Here is a 22,304-nt window from a genome sequence, read left to right on the forward strand (position 1 = left end):
ATATTCCTTCCAGATGGCAACCCTCTCCCCAAACGTTTGGGGAAATTCTAGCCATTCACTCATTCAGCCACATTCTGTGAGGGAAAGTGAAATGAATCTGACACATCTTTGCATCCAACAAGCTGACAAAACAGCAGGGAAAATAAGGCAAAGTCATAAATAACTGGCACATCATTCTGGTAACAACATCCTCTCTGAATCTTACCTGCTGTCTATTCTTTCTTTCATTAACCCAGACAGGTTCCCCTATCTTTCACCTGGACTCTGGAAAAGGCATCCTAATGGGATTCTCCAGCTTGGTTTTTCCTCTCTCTAATTATCTTTCAACAGTCATTGCACAATTAAGCTCCCCAAAGTGCTTGAGCGTGTTTACTGATGGAGGGAAGGAGATGGCAGTGAGAAAGAATTAGAAGTGTGAAGAGAGGAGATAAATTATCAAAGAAGCTCCCACAGAAAATAAGAGAAACATCATTAAAACCCATGTGGAATGGAAGGGAGGTTCTTCTCTGTTTTTCTAAGAATCCAGAGAAAGGAGGAGTGAAGACACAATAAAAGTTTCAGATTGTGAAGGGCAAATTTATGGAAACTATTCCTCTGCATGAGAGTTTTAGAATTCGCTTTGGGGCTTAAAAAGTGGAGAAAGATGCAGAGCTGCCCTAATGGGACTGAGATAGGAAATGACCTTGATGAATGACGGAATGCCGAGCAGGCCTGCAGGTCCACGGTGTTGGACTGCACAGATCTGTTATGGTGCCGATTGGCTTGGCTTTCCCCAGCAATTCTCAACAAGCCAGAAGCAGGAACAGAGAAAAGGAATGACCCATAGTTACAAACTGTAAGAAATGTAGTGGCAGATTTTTGGGCTCAGAAACACAGGGGCTGAGTATCACTAAGGTGGCTAAAGAAGGCATCTGTAGTCTCTGAAGAGGGGAGGCTGAATTGGAGGACTAGAGACAGGCAAAGGGATGAGAAGAACAGATGTTAAAGAGAGATAGAAGATGAGAGAGGTCGAGGATAAGGACATGCTCAGAGAAGGGATGTGAGACATTGCCAGTCCGTGATCCCAGTGTGCTTCCTGGCGTGTAAATATAACCCCTTTTCTACAGTCCAGCCCTTTGCTTTTTAAAAAGAACTAAAGTATTCTCCACAATTCCATCTTCATGGAGTAAACATGCTCTTCTGCAACTTTCCGTAAGCTGTGCTTTCCAAGTTTTTACTATCTGATCAAGCTTTTCTGAGCATATCCTGTTAAAATATGGCACTATAAGAGAAGCACACTGCTCCAGAAGTGGCTGAGTTAGAGCAGAGGACTGAGACTTGCACCTACCTTGGCTGGGTCCCGTTTATCCATTAAAGGAGTCTAAGGTGGCATCAGTGATTTTAGGAGCCACATTAATCACTAGGTCAAATGCAGGTTACTCAAACTCTCCTTACATTGAGTTTGAGACAAGGGTCCCCTGGCCTTTACTTGTGCAATGACTAGAATGCAAAGGTAGGATTCTATGTTCATCTTTCTTAAACGTTAATATGTAACGTTTAAGAGTATCTGACTCATCATTCCAGCCAGCTGTTATCTTTTGGAACCTTGAATTTTGCCCCATCATAAACAGGAATGTTTTAGCCATTCCTTCCAATTTTGTATCATTTTAAAAATTAGTTGGCATCTTCTATAATTTAGATTTGTTGATTTGAATTTTGTATAGGCCATGGCCAAGTATAAAGGCCACAGTATTACCACAAAAACTTCCTTCAAAGTTGAAATTAATCTTTTAATCCATGTTTACTTGTTCATTCATTCTTTTAGTCAGTCATCAGACTCAGAAGCTGAACTGCAGCAGTGACAGGTCCATTGGGGTTTATAGTATAGGAAGGCAAATGTTTGATGAATGTTACAGAAAAAGCAGTAATACTCTAGCATCTATAACAGGAAACCTGTCCTAGTCTAGAAAGTAAGGGAAGCCCCCTCGAGGGACTGAAGTTAGTTTAAAATGAGAATGATGGGTTGGTAGCACTATAGTTAGGCAAAGGAAATGGGAGGGAAGGTGGAGCACTCCAGGAAGAGGCAAAACATCTCGGAACAGATAGGACTGAATGACTAGAAGATGCTCAAAGGAATGAAGGTCAAGCACTGCTGGAACATTAAGTATGAAAAGGTCGGGGCGGGGGGAGGGACTGTGGATGACCCTGGAGAAAAAAGGCATGAGGCAAAAGTGGGCAAGGCCCTGCAAACCTTACTATAATTTTGAGGTTTATTCTAAGGGCAAGCCATTGAAGGGTTTTACTCAGGAGAGGAGCTTGTATATTAAATGTCATTCCAGTTTCTTTGTAAATGTGTTGGAGGAGATGAAATGAATGCCTGTTAGGATTCCAACCATATCCAGGGGAGAGAAAATGGACCAAGATGGGGCAGTGTAGAAAAAGACTCACACATTTCTTAAGAGGAAGCAATTGATTTGTGTCTAACTAGATGCAGGGAATGAGGAAGATGAAGGAATATGGGTGACTCCTTGGTTTCTGGCTCAACTGTGTATGTGGTGGGGTCATTTCCTAAGAAGGGACCAGTAGCTTTACTCTTTCAGGAGCCTGTGAGGCATCCATGTCCAGATATGTAAGGCAGCTGAATCTGTAAATCTGGAGCTCCAGGAAAGAACTGAGCTAGGGATAGAGAGTTTGGCACCAACAGCATCAAACTGAGTCTCAACCCTGGCTGCAAACTGGAATTACATGGTAAATTTTCAAAATATAGCTATACGTGAGCCCCACTCCAGATAATCAAATCTTGGACTTGGCATTCCTTAAAGAAAAAAAAAAAGTTTTCCCAAGGACTCTAATACTATCCAGAATTGAGAACCGGGAGTGAGAAATAATAAAAGTTATAAATAGGTGAGGGATAGTGGATGAGGCAAAGGAGAGAAAGTGGCACAGAACAGATCTCTTTTTAGGTATAACTGTTCACCTGTCAACTCATTTACCTGAGTGTGCTAACTACTCATTCACACCTCTCCATTGTTTATATAATATTATAATGTCAAAAATAGCAGTTCTAGTTTGGAACAGTTTTACTTTCTGTAAAGCAAAACTCTTCAGGAGGGCACTCTCTCTGTAAGAGGGTATCCCAGGTATCCACTGTTGCATAACAAATGTCTAAAACTTCGTGGCTCAGAACAACAATCTATTTTTCACTATTTCTGTGGCCTAGGAATTTAGGAGGAATTTGGCTGAGTGGTGTGCCTCCAGGGCTCTCATGGAGACGGATGGTGGGGGAGAGGGACACTAGTGCAGATGGAGTGTGTCTGAGCCTCTCTCTGTGCAGTCTCAAGGTTTCTCCAAGTGGTCTATGTTGATGGGCTAGTCTGGGCTTCCTTGCAGCACGGCAGAACAGTCAGACTGTTTACACGTGGCAGCCCAGAGAGCCACTGCAATATCCTGCCTGGTGAAGAAGAAGCAGATTCACCTGGTTTTGGAAGTCTTTTTCCTTCTTACTATGCTGGTCAACGAGCTACAAAAGTCTGCCCAGTTTTAAGGGGAGAGGAAGGCTCCACCTTTTAATGTGGGAAGATAGTATTGTAGTCTGAAAAATACAGTTGGCTTCAAATAGTTAAAGATAGTAAAATCAACAACCCAGATTTCTTTTTACTGATTATTCATCTATACTTTGTCAAGTTACTGAACATTTGGGGGGGAAAAAAAGCAAATTTATTTAACAGTTATAATGATACTAAATGAAAAGTGATACTTTGTGTTAGATACAACTTCTTTAATTCCTAGAAATGAGCTGATGACTTACAGAGTAACAGATACTCAAATGGACTTCTCTCCTATCTAAAGAAATAGTAAAATTGGAGACTGATTTGAGTAATAATAAAACTTTGGTCTCCCATACACACACACAAAAGTAAAATTAAAATGAAATAAAGTGTCTTAAATCTTTAAATTTAGTTCATGATCAACTTTTTACATCAGAATTTTGATTTTTAATCTGACACTGGGAGGTATAACTATCAAATCGTTGTTAGCAACAGTCTCTCTGATCTACATTTAAACAAGCAATGAGCTTAACATGTATCTCATTTCACCCATTTAGCTAGCATATATTCAGTATGTATCTACATGTTTTCTATAATTGTTCTTGATTCTTCTCATATTTTCCCAGAACTACCAGTTAGACTTGCACATAATTTTAGGGTACACCGAGTCCTTGAGTCCATTGGAAGTCTGTTTTTAGCCAGCTGGTTATACCTACATGGTATTAGGACTTAGGTAAATATTCTGTCTGGCCACTATCACTGATGAATTCTATATTTGAATTTATTATTGAGGACAAAAAAAATGTCATTTTCACAAGGTATTTTGGTTTTGGTATTTTAATCAGAGTAGAAAACTAAGACACTTTAATTTTCTGCTTCTAACTTAGAATATTCAGTAAAATCTTTCTTCTCATTTTCTTTGCAATTTAAAGTCTCCAGGGGAGGAGAATGGGTGGGGGGGATGGTGATTATTGACATTCACTCTCCCCGAGGGATTTTTTTTTTTTCCTGCTCATTCACTTTTCAGATAAAGAGTACCATAAAGGTATAAGTCACTATTACCCTTTAATCAATACAAGAATAAAGGAGTTAATTACCTTTTAGTCAATACCAGAATAAGGGAGTTGGGTTAATCTCTAAATTATATTAACCTTGGATATTTCTTCAATGTGGTCTGGAGGAAGCTGATGATTTAAACACCATGGAAACTAGAAGCATACTTTCTCTCTTTAAGGGGACTTTGTTTACCCACATACCATTTTTTATTTGAACAGGTTTGATCAATTAAAAAAGAACATGATGTTTTGAACACAAGTCAAAATTATCATCTAATTGGCCAGATCTTGTTTTCTTAATGATTTTATGAGTTTGTTTGCTTTTCCTCTAAAGGCAGTAAAAAAGAATTAAAACTAGTTTGTGCATTCAGCCTTTGCCAAATTCCTAAAATTAAAATTTGAGTCAATAAAATTTTTAAAAACCACAATTGTCCGTCGGCAGATGAGTAAAGACAATGTGGTAGATATACACGGCGGAATATGATTTAGCCTTAAAAAAGGAAACCCTGCAATGTGCAACAACATGACAACACTGATTAATCTTGAGGATGCTATGTGAAGTGGAATCAGCCAGGCACAGGACAAATACTGCATGACTCCCCTCATATGAGGCATGTAAAACAGTCAAACCCATAGAAGTAGGGAGTAGGATGGTGGTTTCCAGGGCCTGGAAGGAGGAGGAAATGAAGAATTGCTGTTCAATGGGTATAAAATTTCAGTTATGCAAGATGAGTAAGCTCTAGAGGCACTGTGCCTATGGCTAACAACACTGTATTGTACATTTAAAAACACAATCAGAGGGTAAACTTCATGTTAAATATGCTTAGCATAATATTTTTAAAAAACAAAGAAAAACATTAAGTTATATAATTGATCCTAAATCATCATTTCAATATATTTTTGAAAATTACCTTCGAGGACTGAAAAGCAGAGTTCTGAAACACTCCTAAGACAAAAGGGCATCAGGAATTTTATGCCAGTGAACCAGACATGGACCTTAAAGATGGTTTAATCAGGTTCCTTTATTTTGCAAGAAACTGATGTAGTGAGAGGTTATGTGCTAAGTTCAACCTGAGGCAGGCAATTTGTATCAGGACTCAGGCTGGTGCCCATGTTTTTTGATCCGCAGCCCAGTCTCCCTTTTGGTCTTTTACGGTGCTGGTGCGTAGGAGGTGGGAAAGACCACGGGTTCATCCAATGACAGAGCAGCCAAGGATTTTGGAGTTCATCTACATTAACTCCCATACTTTGGCAGATTAAAACATTGAAGCCAAGGGAATCAATACAATGTGTACACACTGTACACAAAGGGCACAGTTCTTCAGTATAATGATGTCCCTTTGTCACCTTACAGGTAGTTTGAAACAAAGTATACTTTTAAGGGAAAATAAGATTACTGAATCATTGTTTACCCCAAAAGTCAAGAAGACTCCCCATACTAGTGACAGTATGACTAGGTTTGCTAAAGGATGAGAAATCTAGAGTTTGCATTTTAATTTACTAATTACTTTAGAATGATGGTTCTCAAACTTTTAATCTTTTCAATAAACATAAAAATCTCAGGCTTTTCTCATATAATTGAATTCCAAAATAGATATTCCAATTTCCTTTTTAAATGTGTGTGTGTGTGTGTGTGTGTGTGTGTGTGTGTATTTTGCTACACTCTGAAGTATTGTGGCAGCTACGGAAATCATCACAGTTGACTGACAGCCTAGCTGCCACTCCTCTGGGTCCCCCAGTGCATTTGCACCCCAGCCACACTCCCCCCAGGAGACTGCTAGTTAACAGCTGAGGAGGCTGGGAGCTAGTGAAAGCTCATCTCTGAACATTCCTCCAGCGGGCAACGTTGGCCTAAATACTCCTCATCAGCCTGCTGAAATTCAATACTGCATTGTAAGTTTGAGACATTCTCTGCTCAATTTTCCTTTCTTTTCCCTCTTCTTTCAAAGCTATCAGACTTGCTTGGAAGTCTAAAGCCTCTCCCTGTCTGCTCTGGCTGCCTACTCTCTTCCCCATCTCTTCTAATCCCATCTCATCTTAGCATCTGCCTCTTGGAGGCATCAAAAGAACATGAATATGTGGGGTTTTTTTCCTAATTATACCTATCTTTTCCCCCACTGACATTGTAATACTTGGCTTAGACCCAGGAAGCATGTCTCACTTCCTTCTTCCTCCTCATGAGTTGAGAATTACCATTAGACAATAGTGGCTAAATTATTTAACGTTGATTAATTAGCCAATATTTGGGGGACACAAAGTCTATGTATTATTATCATAGGAGCTATTAAGTACACAGATAAATCAAAAGTCCATTAGGAGCTTATAATCAAGTTAAAAAGCAATGACTTACAGAGAAAAAAGTGGTTTTAATAATAATACAAGCAATACACTTTTAAGGGCTGAATCTATGCATCTATCTTTTGGTCTGTCTATCTGTCTAATCTATCTGAACAGATTTCCAGTGTGCAAGGTTAGGACAGAAGAAACCATTGTTATAGCCTTCTAACATAGTCATTTTTTTATATGTAAAAATTGAATAATTTAATACAAAGGATCATGGTGAGAAATAACTAGAATGTTGGTAAAGTACCTATAAATCCCACGGGATTGGAACAGAGGTTACTTTTTCCTGCTGCCAAAGGGTTTCATTTTTGACATGCTCTTGTATTCTTTAGCATTAACCATCTATCTTATATATACCTCTCAGCCGCAGTGCACAGGGGCTACCAGGAAAGACTGGAAGGAGTGGGGGTGGGGAGGCAGGGGATGCAGGAGAGAAACACTGTGAATTCCAATCATGTAGCCTGCAAAAAGCAATGCGATGCTAATCCTACAATAGTAAATTTCTTCTTATCCCCTGAAACTGATGCTGACATTTCCATTTATTCATTCAGTTCCTTTAGACTCCTTGTCAAATCTCTTCTGGTTGCCAAGCAACGGTAACAGCAGTTCTGTACATAAGCATTAGGCAACAACGATTGTCAATGTTTCTCCTTTTTGTGAAGGGGAAATTTAATGACCCTTTCCTATGAGAAAATGATGACAAGAACCTGATCCATGGTGAAATCTGAAAGCTGTGTGGCTTGTGTTCTTGTTTGAATCTAAGGGTTGGACTAAATTGGCTTCAACATTCCTGCAAAATTTGCCCCAAAACTTGCATGGTTTGCACTTTCGAAACAACTACATAGCATTAAAACTTGTCTCAAATATCATGAAATAGTTATCTATTAAATGGAGTTCATATTTTCAAGATGCATAATGATGAGTTTCTTCTATATCCTCTCTGAACCTGCTAAAATCTCTTCGATCAAATGCTTGGGTTTTTCTGACCATACTCCATCCCACATAAAGATCTGAACTATACTTCACTACTTTGTAAAATGCTGACCAAGAGAGTTACAAGAAAAAATAATAAAATAGTATATATTTATTCAAAAATAATTAAACATCTGCTCATCTGTTGGGGACAGACACCAGGGCACACAGACATAAACACTTTGTATTTCCATCATCTGCAGAGACTTTGAAGATGTCACCTCTCTGGACGAGAGACTTTTCTCCTTTTTCCTATTATTCTTTTTTTATTTTAATGATTCTATACAATTATTGTTTATAATCCAATTTACTTCTATAACTTTAACAGTGCTAAAAGCTATTCACAATGACATGGCACAGCTCAGCAATGACATTATAGACAGAGCTGTTCCCCATTTCCATATTATCATATTGTCTAATCTCACTTATTTTTTGTAGGCTCACTAATAGCTATAAAGTTGGAAAAAGTCAAGTCCACTTTTATGTTCTTTTTCTCATTTGGTCTTTTTACTTTTTCTAATCTTGGTTCTATAGGAATTTATATTTTGAGTTTCGAACAAAAATGTTAATTCTAGAGCTCCTTTTTCATTTTCTAACTGTGAAATAAACAGATAAGCTCCCCAGATTCTTTCTAGTTCATATTGTTAAGAGCTCATAAAGCAGCTCTGCATTTATTATTGTACTTCATGACTTTGTGAGGTAAATTTTGTCATCATGTCCAATTTACAGATTAGGAAATTGAGGCCCAGAAAAGTTAAGTGACTTATTTCAGGGTGCTCACCTAATAATATCTGATTTCTGTCCCCAAACTCCACACTTCTTCCACAGCCTTACATTGTTGGAGATCATTTCCCAAGTGTACTGGGTCCTCTAGCATGGCTTAGGGATCACTCATTGCAATTGGTTATTAGTGCATACTTGGACACTTTGCAACTATTAACACCATTTACAGACAAAGATCCCCTTTACTTTACATCACCAAGTTTTACTGCTGAATTGTATTCTACTTAAACTGATTTATGGGAATCCATTAAAAATATCTGACTGAAATTTCTATTTTGTCTATACCAGTTCTAATAATCCTTTCTTATGCAGTCAAGAATTACATTTAAACATTTATAAATCTAATTTATCTTGGCGCCCACATGTTTCACACAGAAATCATCTAATGGTGACTATTAGGCCCTACACTGAACTCATCTATACATTTCTACTGTTCAATTTCTTTAAAAATACGTTATTTAAAAAAGAAGCTATTAAAAATGAATATGCCCTAAATATAAGATCAGATTAGCCCAAAGATTTTGTTCTGTTATCTCACCTTAACAAAGTGAGATTTGGGGGATTTTTTTTCTCCCTTTATTTTATTTATTTCGTTCAGTAGAATATGACTGGTTACTCAGCAAAGGACCTCATTTGGAATTGTGAAGTCTACCTGAGACCACCTGTATTTGATGATTATGTAAACATACTACTTTTCTGAAGAACCACAGGTAGTCAACCTAAGTAACCCAAGTTTCTGTTTTTAGAAGCAATTTAAAACATGCTTTATTTAATAGCAAAAAGAGATGACATTTCCATTAACCTACATTTCAGTTTTCAAGAAGATTTGAGATTTTGCAAAATATTGTAAATGGGAAATGAAGTCTCTAAAGAACTTAACAATTCAAGCAGGCATGTTCATTCATTCATTATTCATTCATTTATCTAACACTATCTGGGGGGTCAACTATATATAAGGCACAAGAATAGTAATAGTAAGACTCATTCTCTGCCTCCAAGAAGCACACCGTCTCACATGGGGAGACAGAGCCACCACTAACAATTACACTCCCTGTAATAACAGCTGCAGTAGAGAAAGCAGAGACCCCCACAGAAGTACAAGGCAGATGACAGAGGAAGGGCATTTCAGGCAGGGAAAGAGAAAGGAAAGAGTCGGGTCCCTGAGGAGGACATCCCAGAGAGAGGAAACAGCTTTTGCAAAGAAGGCAGACATGTTCAAGATCAGGGTAGTGACTGAGAGATGCATGAAGACGTGTGAAAGGTAGACAGGGGTCCACTCGTGCAGGGGATGTATGTCATGCTGAGGAGACCAGACACTGATTGCGACTATATTTTCAATTAAACGCTTATCATTATAATCCAACAAGATAGAGACATTTTAAAATAAGACAGTTAAAATGAGTGCCAATTTTAAGGTTCAGTTGTCTTGAATATTAAGCCTGAAATAATTAGCTTTCTGCTTCTTTGGACTAAAAGCTACATGAAGGTAGGAATCATTTCCTCACCAAAGCACCTACTCAAATTCATCCAATAGAGGACCCACTAGTGACAACTGATGAACTCATTTGATTCCAACACTTATTATGAAGTAGTTCATTTCCTGCAGTACTTGACTAGATACTGCATCAAAAATGCTACATAGATGTTTCATCTGATCTCTACAAGCTTGTACTCTAAGACGTAACAGTTGTTATTATTCTTAATTTTCAGAATTAAAATGTCATTGCTCTGTGTGACAGATTGAGAAACAAACGAATTATAAAAAGGCCATAAAAGCTAATAACTAAAGACAGTAAGTATACTAAAATAAATCAATGAAAAATTATAAAGGAACAGAATTTTCAGTTGTTTATTATAATTTATTTTATTGAGAAATCTATTAACCTTTTGACATGAGAAGATGGAATTCACTAAATGAGTTAGAGAAGCTCTACTTCCATTGTCATCACCCTCTTTCAAAATAGTGCCAACATTTTCATAAGTTACGGAAATGCAGTGGGAAAACACTATCTACTGTTCATTGACACGTGGACATCTGACATTGCTCATGAGGACTGGATGAATGTGGCACTTAAGCCTATGCATGGAGCATTCACACTGAACTTCTGTGATCTGTGTGCTGGCAGATCAGTCTGTTTTCCCCTATTGGCATGATGCCATCTCTGTTTTGAATTAGACACTCTAGTGTTGGCTGCTGAGCCTACCATATTGGTCTGTCCACCAGCCATGCTTTGCAGGGATCAATTGCTATGAGTCTGATTCTTCTAAGTACTTTTCCTTTCCATGGTCCAACTTTAAGAGCTGTTCTATCTCAACAAATATTTGGAAAGAGGCCGCTGATCCTTGGTCAGCACCACGGCGCCCAACCGAGCTTCTTAAATTGGGGAACACATATTCTCACTTGAATATATGACTGTGAGTTTAGATATTATATAAAGAAGCCATGACATAAAAGGGGACATCTTGCTGCTATTTTTTACTCAATGGCCAATAAGTTTGTAAAGATATAGGAAAAAACAAACTCAGTTTCTCCTACTATACTCTCACAACACAGAACACTTCTGGGACCTCTGGTCACCTAAATGTGTGGGGTCTTCTCTCCACCAAGTAATCCTTCAGCAGTGGATTCTTCAGCAGACATCAGTTGGGTATTCTCCCACTTAATTCTCCGAATGTTAACTCTGACACCGTCTACCTGGAGACAGCATCAGATACCACAGATTGAGAGCTCAGTTCCACAAGACCACCCTCCACATCAGATACCAGCACAAGTACAGCTGGCCCTCCATGTCCACAGGTTCCATATCTGTGGATTCAACCAACAACAGACCAAAATATTTGGGGGAAAAACAATAAAAAAAAATCAGGAGGGTACTGAGTACCTATGGCTTTTGCAACATCATAAAATCAAAAATCTTAAGTTAAACAATCATAAATCAGGGACTATCCATAATTTGCTAGAACAGCTCACAGAACTCAGGTAAACACATTTACTGGTTTACTGAAAAGGATATTATCAAGGTTGCTGATGAACACAAGATAGAAGAGATGCACAGGGCAAGGTATGTGGGAAGGGGTTTGAAGCTTCCATCTCCCTCTGGGTTCACCACCCCAAACCTTCAAGTGTTTAGCTCAGTCCTTTTGGGTTTTTATGGGAGGCTTCATTACATAGTCATGACTGCTTACATCATTGGCCATTGGTGATCACTGGTAACCTTTAGCAGCTCTCCTTTCCTGCCTATTTGGTGGGTAGAACTGAAAATTCCAATGCTGTAATCACCTGGTTGGTTCCCTGGGCAACCAGTCCCCACTGGCTGATATCCAAGAGGCCTCAGCCAAAGGTCAGTTCATTAGGATGCAAAAATACACTTATCATTTTGAAGATCCCAAGGACTTGAGGCATGGTAGGTCTATTTCATAATAAGTATCACAAAGTTACAATGGTTTTATACTGAAATAATGTATGGAATATATTATGAAATACAATGGGTAAAAATTTTGCATCAAATTTTAAGACAACACATAATACTCCAAGGAAATTGTATGTTGGCAGAAATTGGTTTTGACCATGTACCCAGAGACTTGGGGTAAGACATTAGTCCTTCTGTGCCTTGGGGGCATTTTGATGGAAAACTTTGAGAAGCGATAATATGTGGAAAGGGCACAGGCTTTAGAACCAGACAGGTGAGTCTGAATCCCCATTCCTCCACATTTTTTGAGAGTTTGACTTTGACCAAGACAAGTCTGACCTCAGCCCTCAGTGTCCTCATCAAATAGAAAGGTTATTTAATATGAAGATTTATAAAATAGGTAGCACAGTCATAGATGGAGCCAGGTGAGATTTTTAAACCATGTACGATCAAGTCACACTCCTACTTAAAACCTTCCAACAGCTTCCTTTTGCCCTCTGAATAATGCCCTACATGGCAGTATCATGGGTTCCAAACCTTTTAGTACACAGACCCCCTCTGGCAGCCTGGTGAAGCCTGTGGGGTCCTTCTCAAAATAATGTTTTAAAATTCATGAAATAAACTACATGTGATTACAAAGGAAACTACTTATATTGAAATATACTTAGACTATTAATAAAAACCAAACATGCTACAGTAATATATGTACTTCTCTATTACCACATCAAATAACATCCTATAATAACAGGATTCTATAACTACAGTAACTTTGTAGCAGTGACGCACAAATAACATTTCAGGATATCTGCAACAAATGCAATTGGATACGAAAATATCTGTGATTTTTAATTGTGAAAGTCACAGCTACTGCTGTTCTACTGTGGGCTTTATTTTTTTTTTTCTTTGCCTACATTCATGACTAGAGGAAATGGTAAATTTCATTTAGATGTTAGTGAAGATAAAAATGTATTTGTTCTCATCTTGGTTCATAGACCCATGGATTCTAACCACGGATCCCTTGGAAATCCACGAACCTGGATAGGGAGCCGGCATTCTAAGTGGTATTCTTTGACTTCATCTCCCATTATCTATCACCTTTGCCTACGACACTCAGACCACACTGACCACTTGCTCATCAAACACATTCAACTTAGTCCACCTTAAGCATCTCCTTTGCTTTTCTCTCTGTCTGGAATTCTCTTTCCTCAGGTCTTTGTATGGTTGTTTCTTTCCCCATCTTTATCTCAATCCAATGTCACCTCCTCCAAAGGGCTTCCCTGACCACCCCATGTGGAGCAGCCACCTACCCTTGCCTCCCCCTTCATCAAGCCGCCCTGCTGTTTTCTCTATAGTAGTCATCACTGCCTAGAACAATTGTGTTCATTTGTTTATTCTCTGCGTCCTTGCCCCCAAATGTGAGCTCCATGGGAGCAGGAACTTCATCTACATGTTCAGTGCCATACCCCAGGTATCTAGAGCAGTGTTTGGGTCTATTACACCTTTGCTAAGTGAAAGAAAATGTAGTAAGGGCTCCACAGATGTATCCTCTCATCCTTCACTCTGTATTTTTGGTATGGTGAGGATATAAAGAGATGAAAGACAAACTTCTGCCCTCACATGGTTTACAGTCCAGAGAAGGCTGTGGGATGACGCTGTGGAAGGTACACCATCGTTGTGCTGGCTTAGGCTCCCGTCCAGGCTCTCCCACTTGCCTGTACAACCACGAGCAAATCAGTGCTAGGGCCTCAGTTCCTATGGGGTCAGATAAATGGGTTGGACAAATTTATCTTCATGGTGTATGGTTTATGATCCTTAAGAGCTAACAGTACAAGGCAGCACAAGTGGCAAGTGAGGGATTCTGACCCTCAGTGGAGGACACAGCACAGACTAAGAAAGAGCTTTGAAGTGGAATCGGTCTCCAACAAATCATGAGGAGTTGGAGGATTTTCAGAGTGATGACCTCTCAGGGTTGAAAGCAACTTCAAAGGCTGCCCAGCATGACCACTAGGTGATACACTGGATGTCTCTCTCTGAGTCCATTTCTGAAGAGGTAATATAATACTCTTGCTCTTAGATGCAACCCAGCGTGGGGGTGAAGAGTATGAACTGTGGAATGGCACACTGCCTGGGTTCAAATCTCAGCTCTGTTGTTTACCAGCTATGTGAACTTAGCCAAATTACTTAACTTCTCTGTTTCTCAACTTCCACCTCTGTAAAACAGAAATAACACCAGTATCTTCTTTATGGGGTTATGGTCAAGAGTAACTGAAAAAAAATGAGTGTAATATGCTTAACATGCTTTCTGTAAACATTACTTATTTTTTCTACTAAACAGTTTGCTGCTGTGGCAAACTTATTATGTATCCCCTGAAACCATTTTCCCTTTCTCCATTGTAATTGAGTTTTTACCGGCTAGGGACTGCATTACTCAGTTTGGAGTTTCTGTGAGCCAACATATAACTTGATCTTACCTTTTCCTTGACATTCACATGAGTATTGAGTTCGGCCATCTTGCTTCTAGTGGAATCAGCCCTATAAAGAAGGAAAAAAGATTAAGCTTTAAAATTGATTTCTCAATGTGTTATTTTTATGCTCTCTTCCAACACAGTAAACAACTTCATTCAGTCATAATCATAAATATCATTTTAGAATGTAAAAATACTTTCAAGCTAAGCATTTGACTTAGATATCTTCTAAAAGCATGTTACAATAACTCTAGAAGACAATGTAAAATCTTTTATTCATACTGTATTGACATGAAAAATGACAAAGACAGATGGGAATTTATCTAAACTGTGTTTCTTCCTATTATGTAAAAGAAAGGCCATCAAAAATAGTGAGAGAGGAGAAATTGTACCTATTTTAACTAAGTATTATCATCACAATCCTCACTGTCCCAAAGCTTTTATCAGCTCTTAGGTAACCTAACAAACATTTATTGAATATAGCCCTCATCTATGCACATAACCATACTAAGCACTATAGGAAAAACAGGAGGAAACGATTCCAGGTTTAAACGTAAGTACCCACCCCCAACTTTTTCCTTTTTTTTTTTTTTTTTTTAACTTTTCTCTCTATCTGGAATGCTCTAATTTCAGATCTTTTCAGGGTTGTTTCTTTCCTGTAGTCTTTTTTGTTGAGCCTGTCTCAAAACCTTTTTTTTTTTTTAAATTTGTCTCAAAACAAACCTCAAGGAAAACCTGCCTGTCGCCCAGGCTGGAGTGTGGTAGCATGATCACAGTTCACTGTGGCCTCCACCTCCTCAAGCGATCCTGCCACCTCAGCCTCTCAAGTAGGTAGAACTGCAGGTATGCACCACCATACTCAGCTAATTTTTGTATTTTTTGTAAAGACAAGGGTCTCACTTTGTTGCCCAGGCTGGTCTCAAACTTCTGGGCTCAAGTGATCCTCCCACTTTGGCCTCCCAAAGCACTGGGATGATAGGTGTGAGCCACTGCACCTGTCCTCTGCAGTCTATCTTAGCTCAAGTCCTGCAAGAGGGCTTCCCTGACCACCATATCTAAAGTTGCCACTTCTCGTGCCTTACTCTCCAACAGAATACAACAGTTTTAAATTTGCTTTTTCACTTACAAATATATTATGAGCAACATTCCAGATTAATACATATGTACCTTTACCGTAATTTTTATTGTCCATAAGTTCATAATCTCCATTTGCAAATGGACCCTTAAAACTGCCCATAATCCTTCTGTTTCTTTAAAATCTTTAGGTTTTCTGTCTTTGGTGTCCAACCTCCTTTGTGAAGTGGCCCCCTCTGAAAAGATCTGTTCTGAAAAGTCAAGTTGTTGTGTTTTCTTTTCCCTTATCTGGTCAAAATCTTTCACCATTATAATGGAACACAGATCTTAAGTCTTTAATAGATTAAATCTTTTTGAAACAGAGAATAAATGACTTAAATGCACAAACAGATTGGTTCAGAAATTAGCAGCCAGTCAGGCCACGATATCAACATATACCACCTGTTTGCATGTCGAGTGCTTTTTGTCAATAAATAACCAATGAAACACTTTCTTATATTCTTTTTGTCTTTTGTTATGAGTGTCCCCACCTCCAGAGGAGATACATGCTACGGACTTGCAAAGAATCTCTGATTCCTCCCCATTATTTTCTTTTACACCTACATCTTAAATAAAGCATAAATTTAGATCCATTATCTTTCGCTGACTTTAGGATGAAAGTTTGGTAATAAACGATGTTAACTCTATTACTATTCAAATTATTCTCAACTAGGAATCCACAGAGACAAATTATCAAATATTAGAAACGGTAAGATTTTTATAAGTTTCCAAATAATACTGCCACTGGCACATGCATTTGGACATGCTAGCAGGAGAGACCCTGCATACTTGCTTCCAGTAAAGCAGCGCTTTCCCAAATGCTTTGCAAAAGTGCCCAATCTATTGAAAACACTCTATAAATGGTAAGTTCTATATCCCCTTACTTGATATACAGGATAATCGGTTGGTGCAAAAGCAATTGTGATTTTTGCCATTGAAAGTAAAGGCTAAGTCTGCAAATACTTTTGTACCAACCTAATAGCTGGCAAGTAACACTTGAACTTTATTTTCACTTATTCCTGCCCCTGAAAGTTACTCACTTGTAAAGGACAGGATTCTTTTCTGATTATTTCTCATACTGAACATGAATGATGTGTGAAGTACAAAAACAAATAACTAGGTGTTTTTGTTTACAAGCCATGGGTGGAAAGTAAAGCCTTTGGTCAGTCATTACAAGCCTGCAAGATAGTCTGTAATCATTACACTGGAAGATGTCTGGACGGCTGGTTTTCTTATTCAAATGAAAGTTTTAGCATTATATAAACATGCACTGTATGTAAATTTTACAGTGTGTGACAGTATGAATATATGCATGAGAGGAAGGTAGAGGTGGAGGAAAGGGAGAGAGGTATACCCAAGAACTATGAAGAACTAAATGGTGACAGCTAAATTTGGTGCCATTAAAAGATGAACCTGTGAGCCACAATGCCTTTCATTAGACCAGATCAGCTGACTCTTCTGGACACATCTGATTTTGCCATTATATATACGAGAAATCTAATAGAAAAATCTTTTGTTTTGTTTTTTTTTTGCATTTGGGCTTTGATGTCTAGGATTTGTATGTGCAGCATTTTCTAAAGCTGACATGTTATAATCTGCAGAGGAATCAGGGAGGAATTCCATTGAAGATAGAAAATTTATGAGATCTGAAGACATGGTAACAGTGGATGGTAAGCTATATTTATAACACACACACACACACACATACACACACACACACACGCACACACACCCCTCCTTGGCAATTCCTTTTCTCTTTGACCTCAAAGTTTAACTAAAGAAGACTCTTTGGGACTGATGCTAGTAAGATTAATTACAATTTTATTCAAATCATAATTTTAGTTTTTTGTGGAAGGAAAATACTGGCTGTGGGGTAGAATAGGGCTATTTTAAGTTTCTCAGATGGGAAGATAAGATAAAAATAATTATAGGGACCCATTCCTTGCCCATTTACTCTCAATTATTTTTCCTATGTGGAAGGCTGCCTCTACAGGCTCTACCTTCCAGGTGGGTTCCAATACCCTCTCCACATCACAGCTTTCTGCCAGCTGGTGCACAACAGAGACAATGCGAAACTAGTTAAAGTGTTTTAATCTAAACAGACCATAAATTTAGTTTGTCTTAAAGAATTATAAGTTTAAGTGACTGGATAGTCAAGTTGGGTTCTACAGGTAACGACAAACACTAGGGAAACAGTGGGACAGGCAAGGTTATTTTCAGTGTGTCCTGAAGGTTCTCGTTGAGTGTCTGCACCTTCCAATTGGCACTAGTCCCTCCAGAATGTCCAAAAGCACACCTTGCACCTGTATAACATCATGTGCTCATTACCTTTCCTGAGCTGACCCTCCCTGCTATGAAAATGAAAGTGCTCTGGGTCCCTATTTTGAGATTCTCTTTTCTGCTATGAACTATATCTACCCAGTCAGCTTAATTTCATATGAATCTTAATTGTTTAAAGTAGTTAGGAACTTTTCAATATATCTTCACCTCATTCCACATGACAGGCCCAGGGTTTAGCAACATGTAGCCCCAGCCCTCCAAGGTACAGACAGACATCTAGGTTAGCCCAAGAAGCCTCTAATGCTGTGATTTTTAGGACCGAAAGTGAGTTACAGATGTTTGGGGAAAACAGACCTACCCTAACATCTTGGTCACCTGCTTGGTAGTATATCACTGCAAAACATGACTGAATACTCATACTTTAACATATATAGACCACAAGAGCTTTTAAATCTACAAGAAAGGTACAGGGATCTTTGACTTCTTGAGAAGAACCTGGTTTCTCCTTGCTATTAGTCATTTAAAATTGTTCTGGGAACAGACCAGTTACTGAGGGCTAACTATTCAAGTCCATGGATACATGTTCCGCACATACTAATGAATCAACACAAAATTAAGATACTCAGAAATATGAGTCCTGATATTGGTGGAACATTTCAACAGCTTACATATTGTTTTAAAACTTTTTACCTTAAAATTGCAATTTAGATTTCAGTAACATCATTACAAACATATATTGATATCATCATCTAATTTTTATATATATCCTAAAGAAAACCAGAGATCAAGGAAATTGTTAAAACTTATTAGAGAAACATATTAGTCATAAAGAAAAGAATTTCGCCATTTTAATACATCAGCTATATATACTTTTCTACCATAAAATGATAAACCACAAATATGGTTACCACCAATCACTTCAAAAACAGAATAATATTGAACTGAACTGCTCATAAGCAAAGATCTTATGGACTATGCATTAACAGTTGCCAGAAAATCTATTAGCTTAGAACAAAGATAAACATTTTTTATGAATAATAAACTCAAATAATAGAAATTCTGACAAATATGTTTGTCTCAGTATTTCCAAATGACATAATTCAATGAAGTTTAATATGTATGACAGTCTGTAAAGTTTTAAAAATATATATTTATGTTTCTAATGCAATCATATAAAACATGCAAAGTTCTAACAATGTATTGAAATGTCCAATCACTTTGACTTGTCTACTTTCTCCCTCCTGTTTAATTGCATAATCAGCAATAAAGTTTCACTTTTGTTTCTCTGAAACCCATTATTGCTCTTGGGTTTACTTTCCTTTTCTCGGGTATTACATCACTTTGCTGGAACTGGATTTAGGAAACTACAGGAAATATATAAGAAAAAATTTTAAGTAATGATTTTAACAAAATTTTCAAGGTTATTAATCCAAAATTTCCCATGATTTGCAAAAACATAAAAATCATGCATATTTGGGGCCATTAATAGGGTATTCCATAAATTATCATAATGCACAATGTAAGCTGGAGGGGTTAGATAAATGCCAAATGTCATGACAATGGCTTAAAAAGGGAAAATGACCAAGTTGGTAGAGATTGGATCAACTTGACTTTCTGGCTAATCAGACTTAACCAGGGAGCTCTGAAAAAGTGAGGTTTCTGGGCCCCAAGGTCAGCTGGGGAAGTTGTGATGGAAAACAGCAACTCCCAGGTCATTTTCACGCAAAGCCAAATTTGAATGTGGCTAGTCTAAAGCGGGGTGTGTTGGAAGGGCCAAATTTCAAAGACTGAGTACAAAAAAAAGGAATAAAAGCTGTCTCATTGATACGTTTTATATCGATCTCATTGATAAGTTTTATATCGATTATATGTTGAAATAATAGTATTTGACAGACTGGATTAAATAAAATACAGTTTTAAAATTAATTTCATCTACTTCTTTTCACTTTTTAAATGTGACTGCTAGAAAATGTAGGATTGCATGTGTCACTTACGTTGTATTTCTATTGGAGAGTGCAGTCCTAGAGCAGAGGTTCTTAAAGTGTGGTTCCCAGATGAGCAGCATCAGCATCACCTGGGAACTTGTTAAAGATGCAAATACTCTGCTCCTCACCAGACAGAAAGAGAAGCTCTGGAGGGCAGGAGCATCGCAGCAATCAGTGCTTAACAAGCCCCGCAGGGTATTCACATGCACACTAGCAAAACCTTGAGAACCACTAAGTCTCCATCCTAGAGCATAAAGAAAGAGCCTCTTTCTTGATCCTAAACACTACACACAAGAAACAGATTTTCATGGAAGCCTAGAGAGATAAGGGGAAGGAAAGTTTCCTACATATTTTACTTCATTAAGGAATAATCTTTTCACAAATATATTATTTAATAATAATCAGCACACTTCTGGAGAACTTAAAATGTACCAGACACTCTGCTAAGTGCTTGATGTACATTTTTTTTTTCATTTTACCACCACAACTCTATGAGTAGAAATTAAGATTATCCCCATTTTACATACGTGGAAACTGAGGCACAAGGAGATCCAATTGCTCAAAGTCCCACAGTAAGCATCAGGGCCAGGACTCATACCTAAGGCAGTCCAACTTAGCAGCCCACAGCCATTGGGCTAATAGCACCTCAAAACCATCATAAACGAGTCATAGGGCTCATTGTCTATGAACTGCAGTAAGAACTCCGCCAGGAGAATAAAACCATTCCTTGGGACCTGCCTTCTCAGGCCAGACAAGCCCATGATACATGTCTTGTGCATGTGCAGGATGCATAAACTGCAGCATGAAACCACTCCACTCACATAGGAATGGGCATAAATAAACTTGTTTTAAAGAAATGGCTATTTTTGGCTGGGTGCGATGTCTCACACCTATAATCCCAGAACTTTGGGGGGCTGAGGAGGGTGGATCACCTGAGGTCAGGAGTTCTAGACTAGCCTGACTAGTATGACGAAATTCCTTCTCTACTAAAAATACAAAAATTAGCCAGGTGTGATGGCCTGTCCTTGTAGTCCCAGCTACTCGTGGTGGGCGGGGCAGGGAGAGGGAACAGGAGGAGTCTGAGACAGAAGAATGGCTTGAACCTGAGAGGCGGGGTGGATGTTGTAGTGAGCTGAGATAGTGTCAGTGCACTCCGGCCTGGGAGACTGAGAGAAACTCCATTTCCCACTTCCCCCACTCCCCGACAAAAAAAGGCTGTTTTCCTGCAGCTTCCTACCTCAGGTGAGGGCGCAAAGGGTTGCAGTTAGTGGGCCCTTAGCCAACAAATTGTTTCCTGGGAGCTGTGATGCTGCTGAGTGGCTCCATGACATTTTGGGGTCTAAAGGCATAACTAATTGAATTACTAATTTAAATTACCAAGTGGGAGTAATTAAAAGTGTCTGTGTACCTGACTCTGGTATAAGCCTAAACAGTGCTGTTGAAAAATCCTGCATCACTATGATCACATAGATCCTGAGACATTTTCTCATGGCTGCCTCAGAGGAGAAGAATCAGCACTGATCTTCTGTGTAGGAAGTCAATTACGCCATGTGATTTGAGAAGCAGCAAAAATTTTCTCAGGCAAAACTATCTAACAGTACCTCTGAGTATGAGCTTCTTAAGAAACATGCATTTCTACTTAGTTGAAGGCATGCCATTACCTCTGGAAGAAGGTGCACTATCATAGATTAATTTATTTCATTCTCCTACTGCCATCAGTTGGCCCTTAGCAGAGAGCAGTGCTCTGAGAAGATGGGAAACAGGACAGGTAGGTTTTGATAGGGAGGGCTGGAAGGGCTTCACATCTGTCTATAAAGGGCACCATTCATCCTGACGGGTCACACTGTAGCACGAGGGACTCAGGTCTCCAGGTTGGAGGAAATAAAGTCTGCGGTCCCTTTTGGCTCTCCGGTACTACGGGTCTGTACAGGCACTGGGAATTGACGGAAATGCTTATAAAAGGCATGGGTGCCGTCTCCAGTGATGTACAGTACCAGGCTATTTCTCTGTAAAGATCACCTTTAAACCACAGACTAACCATCCCGTGCCCTAAGCATAATCAGGGGCGATTGCATGCCAGCTGAAGAGGGAAAGTGTTCCTCTACAAAACAGACTTGGTCTAAATTTAGTGCTAGGTATGTTTTCTGTTGCCTAACTGTTCAATTGCCTGATCTCTCTTCCGTTTTGTCCCCTCTTCCTTTTCCCTCTATCCTTTGCTATTCCTTATCTGGCATGGTAAAGACTGAGGTCTCTTATATTTCAAGTGCTTTTGCTCTTTGTTTCTGTGGTTTAATTTCCACAGTCTAATAAAAGTTCTTGTTCCTTAGAGGAAAGTCGCTTTAATTATTAGGAATGAGAAACATAAACAATG

General features: G+C 38.7%; 1 protein-coding gene and 1 long non-coding RNA gene across 14 annotated transcripts in view; one reads left to right on the forward strand and one right to left on the reverse strand.

Annotated features, from left to right (window-relative positions):
• SPATS2L (spermatogenesis associated serine rich 2 like) overlaps positions 1-22,304 on the reverse strand; it is a 168,404-nt gene that overhangs the window by 73,250 nt on the left and 72,850 nt on the right. For all 13 annotated transcript variants that reach the window (XM_032278735.1, XM_032278741.1, XM_032278732.1 and 10 more), the window contains one exon: positions 14,562-14,622. In XM_032278735.1, coding sequence (XP_032134626.1) covers positions 14,562-14,600 — 39 coding nt within the window. In that variant the 5' untranslated portion in view covers positions 14,601-14,622. The remainder of the gene's footprint in view (positions 1-14,561; positions 14,623-22,304) is intronic.
• LOC116551976 lies at positions 2,399-10,017 on the forward strand. Its single transcript, XR_004269144.1, has 3 exons — positions 2,399-2,411; positions 4,573-4,578; positions 9,931-10,017. It is a non-coding gene; the product is annotated as an uncharacterized LOC116551976 (long non-coding RNA).

The sequence above is a fragment of the Sapajus apella genome, unplaced genomic scaffold, assembly GCF_009761245.1.
Source record: "Sapajus apella isolate SASKATOON/1434 unplaced genomic scaffold, GSC_monkey_1.0 scaffold10, whole genome shotgun sequence".
In the NCBI taxonomy this organism is placed as follows: Eukaryota; Metazoa; Chordata; class Mammalia; order Primates; family Cebidae; genus Sapajus; species Sapajus apella.